The sequence below is a fragment of the Nicotiana tabacum genome, chromosome 17, assembly GCF_000715075.1.
Source record: "Nicotiana tabacum cultivar K326 chromosome 17, ASM71507v2, whole genome shotgun sequence".
Lineage (NCBI taxonomy): Eukaryota > Viridiplantae > Streptophyta > Magnoliopsida > Solanales > Solanaceae > Nicotiana > Nicotiana tabacum.
Window position 1 is genome coordinate 48,995,553 of NC_134096.1, and position 11,786 is coordinate 49,007,338.

Sequence of the window (11,786 nt, forward strand, 5' to 3'; positions counted from 1 at the left end):
CTGAGATATGATATACATGTGAATCCGTATGACTGAGTATGTAATGCAATGAAAGCAGATTACTCAACAACAGAAATGACCTCAGTGGGTCCTAACAGGATAAGCATGTAGCATAGACATGGTTTCTAACATAATCACAGTTCGATAACTCTAGTACGTAGAGATTTCATGATTTCAGACAAGTTCAAGTAACTACACAGTACCACAGAAATAACGGAAATCACAGTTCAAACAGTGCACACCCACACGCCCGTCACCTAGCATGTGCGTCACCTCAAAATCAAATACATAACACGTGTATTTAGAGTTCATACCCTCAGCTCCAAGATTAGAAGAGTTACTTACCTCGAACAAGCCATTACCAATGTCGAGCAAGCCAAGCGATGCTCCAAAGATGCCATCCTACGCGTTTCGACCTCCGAACGGCTCGAAACTAACCAAAATAGCTCAAGTACATCAAAGAATGCTAAAGGAACCAATCTCAATCGAAAAAGATCAAATCTTGAATCAAAATCCCAAAACCAGGCAAAATCCCAACCCGGGATCGCACCTCGGAACCCGACAAAATTTACAAAATCAAACAACTGATTCAATTACGATTCCAACCATACTTGTTTCACTAAAATCCGACTCCAATTCGATGTTCAAAACTCAAAAATTCACATTATGAAACTTAAGGTCAAAACCCCCAATTTCCTCTTTAAAATTCATCAACCAAACGCTAAAATCAAAGATAGATACATGAAATATAACAAAAACCGAGTAGTGAACACTTGCCCCAAACCATAAGGTGAAAATTGCTTCAAGAATCGCCTCAAACCGAGCTCCATAGCTCCCAAAATGCAAAAATGGTCGAACCTCTCGAAATAGAGTACTTTATAATCACTGAGAGAATCAATGAATCGCGATCGCGGAAATACCCTCGCAATCGCAAAGAAGAAAATGCACTGCCCCTGAAAATACACTACGCGATCACATAATAAGTTATGCGATGGCGAAGTACCAACTGCTCAGTCTCGAAAAGAACCTACGCAAACGCGATGAAGAAGCCATGAAGACCTGTCCAGCTCAGCTCTACAATGCGAACGCGTGCACACCTATGCGAACGCGATGAAGAAGCCATGAAGACCTACCCAGCTCAGCTCTACAATGCGAACGCGATGCTCGATCTGTAGTAACCTATGCGAACGCGGACCCATATTCGCGAACACGATGAAGATACACTCAACCTCAATTTTCCCTTACGTGATCGCATCCCTCAGTCCGCGATCGCGAAGAACACTGGGTGCACCAGACATCAGCAGAACCAACAGTGAAGAATGAAGGAAAGAAATAGCCTGAAACCCGTCCAAAACTCACCCGGGCCTCTCGGGACCATGTCCAAACATACCAACAAGTACCATAACATAACACGGACCTACTCGAGGCCTCAAAACGCACATAGCAACATCAGAATGACAAATCACACCTCAATTCAAATTCAATGAACTTTGAAACTTCAAACTTCCACAACCGATGCCAAAACCTATCAAATCACGTCCGATTGACCCCAAATTTTGCACACAAGTCACATTCGACATTACGGCCCTGCTCCAACTTCCGAAATCGGAATCCGACATCGATATCAAAAAGTCCACTACCGGTCAAACTTTCCAAAATTTTAACTTTCGCCATTTTAAGCCAAATTCAACCACGGACCTCCAAATCACAATCCGGACGTGCTCCTAAGTCCAAAATCATCCAACGGAGCTAACAGAATCATCAAAATTCCATTCCGAGATCAAATGCTAAAAAGTCAAACTTGATCAACTATTTCAAATTTAAAGCTCCCTAATTGAGAATCATTTTTCCAAATCGGTCCCGAATAACCTGAAAATCAAAACCAACGATTCACACAAATCATAATACATCATACGGAGCTACTCACGCCCATAAACTACCGAGCAAAGTGCAAATTCTCAAAACGACCGGTTGGGTCGTTACATTCTCCCCCACTTAAGCATACGTTCATCCTCGAACGTGTCCAGGGTTGTTTTCAAAGTCATCAAACTGCCATATAACATTTTCATGCACATACCCGGGGGTGATCTCACGTCACCCTATCCATATAGGTTTGATAACATAACATAACTGAGATTTCCTTAATTCAGCCTAGCCCATAAGCCTTAGAATCCAATTCCCAGCATTCAGAACTTTCTATAAGATCAGAATCTCGCATCAACACTATGTTTAAGTCAGAACAAGCTGTATCAAGCCATATCCATAACCCAAGATGTAATTACATAATATGCTGCATAACTCAAATACTCATAGTAATGATTTCTAATCACATCAGTTGTCCAAAACAAACCAATTCTGGTAATAACCTCATATCAAACCAAACCTCATCTTAAAACCTTCGTACACTGTCGATGATGAAAGAAACACGCGGAAACTCATAACCATTCATCAGATCAACCAGTCATGGAACTCCATCTCCTTCAACAAGAACTATAGCAAATTTCTAAGATGACTTTCGATATTATCCTTCCAACCATGTTGTAATCAATTCTGATAGTATCCATTCTAGGTACAATGACCTCATCTCATCCAACACGACCACTCTAGTGACATGACACACCCATACAATCTAAAGCTACAACTCGTGCAATCCGTGCACCAATCATGGAAAAATGACTCAGACAAGAGAACTGCCCGCAAGCTTAACAAGTATCGCCACAACGAAATGCTTAAACCCATCACACACTATAGAACCATAACACACGAATCTAACACAAAGGATCATACTTCCACATAACTCTGTCGCAGTGTACGACCTCATCCAAACACTGGCCCATATGAGACACCTCGAGCCACCATGCTCAAAATCAATAACCATGCACAATTCGACAACGAGTACCCAAAGTGCATTACCATAACCACGGAGAAGCAGATGACACAATGCCACACAAAACCCAAAAGAACATAACCCATAAGCCATAAACCATGAAATACCAATTACTCATCTCGCTTTAATTCTGCCATAAAGCCCAAATAGAACTGCACCAGGTATGCTTATAACCAACGAATCACAACTCCTCGTAGCAAACATGAGTAACTCACTGATCATTTCAGAACACGAATAACCTCAACAACAACCGAACGACACATCCCTCAATAATAGCAGTACGGAGCCAACCAATTCGACTCGATGTAAAATAACCATCCTAGTTAGGCTTACCAATGGACCCCCAAATCAACTATAGTTACCCACAAATAGATAAATAACCCTCCGAAAATTCACAACGACTGAATCAGTATACATACTATCATCTGGCTAGCTTCGGCCACGACTTCACAGTCCACAACCATGAAACAATTTGCTCTTGGAAACTCCCAGTCTCCAAATCCATAGAACACATGAATCACCATATCTGATCCCAACTCCACCGTCAGAATGTTTAACACATCTCTCACATACTATCATCCCACGAGGAATACTTCTAAAAATTCTTCTGTTCCACCTAGCAAAATTTGAATATCAACAGTCGATCAACCAGTAAAGTATCCATTGATCAAAACACATTGCCCCTTCTGAAATGTTTACTCTCATCAAGCCATACCATATAGTAATATCATTTACCTAGTCATCTGAAACCGTCCACGCTGCCTAAGAATTTTTATGACCTTCCCTTCAAAACTGAACGGTGACCTCGCTCAGGAAAATCTCAATCCCACACAACACACCGCATATACCATGCCATCATATGACAAAATAATATGAGAACTTCATAATGCACTACGAGTCACAAGCAACTACATACTCAATTAGACAAGGACCTTCCATTTGAATCCATCCAGGAGAAAATCACTATGCACCACATGCTCTTAACGCCAGTAGGAAATATACTCCTCGAACCGTGGTAAAAACCATTGAGAACTCTTCTAACCCCATTTGTACATAACCAAGCTATCAGAACCAAATCTCTCTAACTTAACCAAGCCACGCAGGTCGCCAAAACCCAAGAGCATTGCCACGAAACACCTGTAGAGACTAGCCACGTCATAAGTACCCAAAGAATCGATTATATCCATTACTGTGCTGATCCAACCTACTACCACGTTGTCCTATTTCTCCAAGTCCCTCCCAAATTGCCTTCAAATTGATACTTCTCCTTGCTGGAACACCACGATCCTTAACCAAGATTCACCACATAAGAGACCATAGTATAAAATCACAACGCTCTAAGGCCCATAAGCCGCTGACTTCCCTTTTAAGCACCCCCAAAGCACCACAACCCCGACACCCACTCTAAGGAGACCTTATGTGAAGCTAAAATTGTTTCCTTCACCTTCTTGATATTGAAATGCATAATCCACAACGGTATAAAAATGTCACAATTCTCGACACCATCCAATGTAACTCTCAGTTTTTAGCCATATACAAATCTTGAAAATTCCAAATTGCTACATATAAATCTTGAATCCATCAGAACCATTCTCGAGAGTCATCCACTCTAATCAAATCTCAATTAAACCGACCAAACAAACCGAACGACCTGTGCCCCAATAGAACACTAGCACCCAAGGGAGTAACCCACACTCCAAAGCAACCAAGCAAATTCCTACTCCATGCACACTACATCCTTCACGAATAACCACTCAATTATTTTATGATTCCCATCTACCCATAGAGTGTAATACAACCTGTATCCTGAATTTCCTTTACTTGAGTCATCCTCAATCTCAACCCCTGCAGTCATAACTGATTCACCAGTATACCTCAAACCGAAACCAATACAACACATAATTGTGCAATCAACTCGTCGATAGCAGACTCCCCCACTTGGTTCATAGCCAAGGAATAAAGCATCTAATAACTTACAATAGCCACCCCCATACTGGCATAATACCGTAATAGGATTCAATTAAATCCTTCATAAGTTCATGGAACACAAACCATATAATACCTCAAATCGCACAAATATAACCCACTAGTAGAAAAGAAAACCTCCACACAACATAAAAAAATCACACATTCGTAGATTACCTTATAGGTTATAACCCACCTACTTCGCCTCAAGCTGACATCTCTCTAAACCCTTCCACAGTTACAACTACTACGCAATCAATATTCCTGATTCTGAACTCATCAACAAGACTTGAGAATCTATTTTGTTCCACAATTGAACAACATGAAAGATCTTTCAATACACTCATAACTCGAGACTATGCGTCCCATCAAGACAGAAACCAAGCATCCGATAGTCCTTTCTACACCTCAAGAAAACCCTTCTCGTCACATTCAAACCATATGAACACATCTCGCAGTCACAACATACTCATCATGTGCCATCCAGCCACAAATTCCACTAATAGGGACACTACCGGACATATATATCCAAAAGCACGTGCTCACACAATCAACATCTCTGTGCTCAAGCCACAGTCAAAACCCGACCTCAAGTCCCCCAGACTGGATCATCATCAGCATACTGAAATTCCATCTCGCACCTCATCCAAGGAATCACAAGCCGTCGATACACAGCTGATACCAAGCACTCACATGCGCATACGAATGCGTGGAAGGAATTCTAAGAGTTACGCTTCAAAGCTGAATCAATGTTGCACGATAAGGAAAGAAAGATGGGAAGTATATCCTAAATGTCTTGTAGCCTCTCGAAGATAGGTATGGACGTCATCATACCGATCCACAAGACTCTACTAGACACTTGCTCATGACTTGTAGAACCTATGAACCTAAAGCTCAGATACCACCTTGTCACGACCCCAAATCCACTAGTCGTGATGGCACATAACCCAACCCGCTAGGTAAGCCAACTAGTAACTATCCAATTTCAATGATATTAACAAGACAAATAAACGATAGTAATTTACTGAATTTTATACATTTCCCAAGGACTAGTAGTAAAATCATGAGCTTCTAAGAATAGAGTTTACAAGCTGAAATGAAATAAATACATCATCTGTTTGAAAAGTACATAAACAGAGTTTAATAGATCTAAAGCTACCACGAACAAGGGACAGTTACAACCGGGACGCAAGTACATCTGCAATCCATCTCCCATCGAACACAGCAACACCAACGACCAACATCTGCACGCAAGGTGCAGAAGTGTAGTATGAGTACAACCGACCCTATGTACTCAATAAGTAACAAACTTAATCTTAGGTTGAAAGTAGTGACCAGCTAACACAAAGGTCGGGTCCAACACCAATATTCCACAACAGTTCATACAACATAGTAAAAGTAACAAACGAGTATCTCAGAAATAAAAGGCTCATTCCATTCATAGTTCCACAATAATAGGCATTTCCTTTCAAGTATCTCAGTGAAAATCCAAATCTTTTACCAAAAAAGCCAAAATACTAGTAAGTTTGAAAACTGTGAATTTTCCCAAAAATCCTTTCAACAATAAGTAAGATGTTTCATTTTCCTTTCAGATAGTAAGTGTAAAATGTCTCTCTATGACCATATGTCAAAATGTATGAGAGGTCATAAATGACGTGATACTATACAACATGAGGAAAAATGCATCTCTATGCATGTATGTTAAGTGGGCATGCCAAATGCGATGCAAATCAGTGATAAGGATCATATGCATACTCTCAGAGTATCAATTCACTCCGTCCTCCCAGTCACTCAATACTCGGCACTCACACTCAGTAGGTACATGCAATCACTGGGGGTATGCAGACTTTGGAGGGGTTCCTACAGCCCAAGCGCTATAATCTGTACAGACAACTCACGTGCTATAGTAAGCCAATCTGACCTGCTGCGGCATACAGCTCAATCCCATAATTATCCTCACAACTAGGCCCTCGGCCTTACTCAGTCATCAATCTCTCCAGTCTCTCGGGCTCAAAATGTTAGGATACTATCCCAAAAACAATGATATGATGTATCAATAAATAACAACAGAGACTGAGATATGATATGCATGTAAATGCGTATGTCTGAGTATGTAATGCTATGAAAGCATATTACTCAACAACAGAAATGACCTCAGTGGGTCCTAACAGGATAAGCATGTAGCCTAGACATGGTTACATAATCACAGCTCGATAACTCTAGTACGTAGAGATTTCATGATTTCAGACAAGTTCAAGTAACTACACAGTACCACAGAAATAACGGAAATCAAATTTCACACGGTGCACACCCACACGCCCGTCACCTAGCATGTGCGTCACCTCAAAATCAAATACATAACACGTGTATTTAGAGTTCATACCCTCAGCTCCAAGATTAGATGAGTTACTTACCTCGAACAAGCCAATACCAATGTCGAGCAAGACAAGTGATGCTCTAAAGATGCCATCCCGCACATTTCGACCTCCGAACGGCTCGAACCTAACCAAAAATTGCTCAAGTACATCAAACAATGCTCAAGGAACCAATCCCGATCGAAAAAGATCAAATCTTGAATCAAAATCCCAAAACCGGCCAAAATCCCAACCCATGCCCGCACCTCGGAACCCGACAAAATTTACAAAATCCAACAACCCATTCAATTATGAGTCCAACCATACTAGTTTCACTAAAATCCGACTCCAATTCAATGTTCAAAACTCAAATATTCACATTATGCAACTTTAGGCCAAAACCCCCAATTTCTTCTTTAAATTTCATCAACCAAATGCTAAAATCGAAGATAGATTCATGAAATATAACCAAAACTGAGTAAAGAAGACTTACCTCAATCCATAAGGTGAAAATTACTTCAAGAATCGCCTCAATCCGAGCTCCATAGCTCCCAAAATGCAAAAATGGTCGAAACCTTCGAAATAGAGTACTTTATAATCACTAAGCGAATCAATGAATCGCGATCGTGGAAATACCCTCGCGATCACGAAGAAGAAAATGCACTGCCCCTAAAAATACACTACGCGATCGGGTAATAAGCTATGCGATCGCAAAGCACCAATAGCTCAGTCTCGAAAGGAACCTACGCGAACGCGGCCCCAGACTCGCGAACGCGATGAAGAAGCCATGAAGACCTGCCCAGCTCAGCTCTACAATGCGAACGCGTGCACACCTACGCGAACGCGATGCTCGATCTGCAGTAACTATGCGAACGCGGACCCATATTTGTGAACGCGATGAAGAAACACCCATCCTCAAATTTTCCTTACGTGATTGTATCCCTCAGTCCGCGATCGCGAAGAACACTGGGTGCACCAGATATCAGCACAACCAGCAGTGAAGAATGAAGGAAAAAAATAGCCCGAAACCCATCTGAAACTCACCCGGGCCTCTCGAGACCACGTCCAAATATAGCAACAAGTCCCATAACATAACACGAACCTACTCGAGGCCTCAAAACATACATAACAACATCGGAACGACGAATCACACCTCAATTCGAATTCAATGAACTTTGAAATTTTAAATTTCTACAACCGATGCCGAAACCTATCAAATCACGTCCGATTGACCTCAAATTTTGCACAAAAGTCACATTCGATATTACGAACATGCTCCAACTTCCGGAATCGGAATCCAACACTGATATCAAAAAGTCCATTCCGGTCAAACTTTCCAAAATTTTAACTTTCTCCATTTTGAGCCAAATTCAATCACGGACCTTCAAATCACAATCCGGATGCGCTCCTAAGTCCAAAATCACCAAACAAAGCTAACAAAACCATCATAATTCCAATACGAGGTCAAATGCTAAAAAGTCAAACTTGGTCAACTCTTTCAAATTTAAAGCTCCCTAGTTGAGAATTAGTCCCGAATAACGTGAAAATAAAAACCGACGATTAACACAAATCACAATACATCATATGGAGCTACTCAAGCCCATAAACTAGCGAGCGAAGTGCAAATGTTCAAAACGACCGATTGGATCGTTATAAGATGTGACAATGTGTTGTGTCAGTTGGAGCAACTCTCTGAAATATCAAAACATTCTTAAACTCAAGAATTTTTCTCCACACTTGTTCAAGCAATCCTTGGATCTGTCAATGTATTTTTAAACTTTAGGAATGTTTCATGGTTATTAACAAGGCGTGTCTTAACTGCGAGGATGTTTGGGTAAACTTATATGAAGAAATGATTGTAAAAATGAAGAAGAAAGGAAAATAGAGAAGAAGGAAGTGGGTGTTGAGACGGAGAAGAAAGGGGGAGGGGTGGTGAAGATGAAGAGCGAGGGAGGGGGTGCAAGAAAATCTGCTCTTGCCCCAGAAAAATCATTTTTTGGCTTTAAATTTGATAATACGCACCTCCTTTTTTCTTTATATTTTACTTTTGCCACATCAGCTTTTGGGATAATATTAAATTTACTTTAGACAAGTGATAATAAGACAGGTAAGAAGACAAGTACATAATGTATCTTACGTATTATCCCTTAATAATAAGATGAGAGAAAAAAGGGTAGAAATGGGCCACAAACTGGTGACTGTGATGTCACTGTAGATAAAGTGATGGCCAACAAAAGAAAAATCTGTCCTCCAAAATAAAGATTCTTACTGTACATTGTACAAACAATGCTACTACTAAAATGTTCTGTTGCAGCTATTATTATTATTATTATTATTATTATAACACTACAAAGGTCTAATCTTCTTTCAACCACTCACTTTACAATAAAACAAGGAACGAAAACCAGCCAAACCTCTTTAGGCTTTTTGGATAGAAAGATTCCAAAAGAAACTAACAAGCAAAATCATAGACTCATATAGAAAAAAATCCCTTGGCTGTTGATTTCATTGCCAAAAAAGGCATAAACTGTCTTCCATTTGATCATGCCCTTTACCTTCCCTAAAATCACCATCTATTTTCCTTCTTCTCTCTCTAGAAAGAGAATACGTAGTAGTAGTAATAGTAAAATTTACTAGTAATAGACTTTTCACATACATCCTCTGATATATCTCAAAATGGGGCTGTTGAAGTTCGATAGAGAGAGTTCTTTTTTGGAAGTTGAGCAGCTGCTGCTAACCATAACTGACCACAATGAAAATGATCAGTCTTTTGTATACATACACTTGTTTCCAAATTCAAGAACTAATTTAGTAATAAAAGAAAAAAGATTAGCTCAATAAGGAAATCAGGATGTCTTCTAGGGATAACAAATTTTTTATTATAGCAGTAAAAAAAATAATACCTGCTGTTTCTGCTTCTTGAGCCTGGCATTTTCTTCCATCAAATGGGCAACTTTTAGCTCCAATTCATTCGTATAAGCCTGCAAGTTATACACAGGAAAACACTGACCAAAACAGAACAAGAAAAATTCATTAATAAAGATTAATATCCTTTTAACTTCTTCTACCTACTTGCAGTTTGTATAATCCCCATTTACATAATTAATGTCCTTTTCTTACACATTTTTTGGACTTTCTTTAGCTACTAGATATGTAAGAATTACTACTAGTATTTAGTTCAAAAATGGAGCTCATCAAATAAATGATTCTTTTTCATAGGCTTGGAGTGTGATTGGAGATAAAACTGAAGCCCGAGACAGGTAATAAAATTCAAACTCAAACTCAGACTCAGGACCAGACCTCTACTTACCATGTTGTATTATGTAGAACAGACATTTATTATTGAACTTTTTGCCGTTGAAAACAAAATTAATTAAATAAAAGTATACTTTTTCTCGCAACTTAAACAAACTTTTAGATGAAATGAATCACACACAATTTAACATGGTATCGAAGGTAGATCGAATCTCATCATCACCCAATATAAAAAAAAACAAAATCCGCGTGCTTAACCTATATAAAAGAATCGAAGTGTGTTTTTTCACACAACTTAAGTTTTTAGATGAAACATAACAAGTTAATTACACTGCTGTTAAAACTGCACTTAAAATAGATAAAGAACACATCTTTATGGAGAAGCTACACTTTCCTGCTTTCTAGCCCTTGATCGAGCAGCAGACTCACGGTTCTTGATCATCCTCTTGTTTTTCTGGTCAGTTGAATTGTTATCAGACTCACCGCACCTCTTTCTTCCATTAGCATTCCCTCCAACTGGTGAAGCCAAAGCCTCAAATGACCTACTCGAAATAGTAGCTTTTTGCTGCTGAGAACTTGAGGTTTGCCTTAAGTTACCAAAGACATGAAGTCCAGCGCCAGAGTTTAATGTCAACACAGTAACAGCAGGAGGAGGAGGAGGAGCAGGGGAGACATAGTTTTTTGCTGCTGTTTGAGGGTTATTAGCAAATGGCCTAGCCAAGAAATCTTGTAAAATCATGCCACCAAAATTGGTAGAATTACTAGTATTTTGTTGTGGATCAAGAATATGATCTCTAGAAGAAGAAGTAGTGTGGTCATTTACAGAAGAAAGATTTATGTCTTTCCAAACTTCTTCCATGGTTTTATTATTAAGTCTGTGATTATTGCTAGTAGGTGTACGAGATGAAGAAGAAGAAGACGTGGATGATGACATAGTGGATTTCCTGAGAGTGAAAATTATTGAGAAAAAAACAAATTGGACTATGTTTTTTCCCTGCTTGTTGTTTTCTTTTTCTAGTACTACGTACTATAGTAGATACACAAATCTTTACAAGACTTATAACCTTAGATTTTCTAGTCCGGAACCAAAATGTGATTCTTTTTTACTCAAATAACAAAAATGTGATTCTTTTGGACTCAAAGAACCAAAATGTGTGAAAAATAAACTTATTGACATTTTTATATATAACGCCATTTTAAAGGGCGCTATACCTTAACGGCCGTTTGCCCAGTTAAGTATAGCGCCCTTTTAAAAGGCGCTATATAGAACGCAAAAAAGCGGGAATGTATAGCGCCTTTTATTAAGACGTTATAGTATAGCGTCT

At 39.4% G+C, this 11,786-nt stretch overlaps 1 protein-coding gene across 1 annotated transcript; it reads right to left on the reverse strand.

The window, feature by feature from the left end:
- Positions 1–9,606: 9,606 nt before the first annotated feature.
- LOC142171539 (protein FD-like) lies at positions 9,607–11,493 on the reverse strand. Its single transcript, XM_075234263.1, has 3 exons — positions 10,855–11,493; positions 10,110–10,186; positions 9,607–9,949 (listed from the first exon to the last, which is right to left on the reverse strand). The coding sequence occupies exons 1-3, from the start codon at positions 11,393–11,395 to the stop codon at positions 9,878–9,880; spliced, it is 690 nt and encodes a 229-aa protein (XP_075090364.1). The 5' UTR covers positions 11,396–11,493; the 3' UTR covers positions 9,607–9,877.
- Between the last annotated feature and the right edge of the window lie 293 nt (positions 11,494–11,786).

Coding starts and splice junctions, on each gene's coding strand:
- LOC142171539 (XM_075234263.1), bottom strand. CDS start 11,395: ATGTCATCATCCACGTCTTCTTCTTCTTCATCTCGTACACCTACTAGC. Junction 10,187..10,854: donor ATCAAGGGCTAGAAAGCAGG/AAAGTGTAGCTT, acceptor ATAACTTGCAGG/CTTATACGAATGAATTGGAG. Junction 9,950..10,109: donor TCAAGAAGCAGAAACAGCAG/GTATTATTTTTT, acceptor CATTGTGGTCAG/TTATGGTTAGCAGCAGCTGC.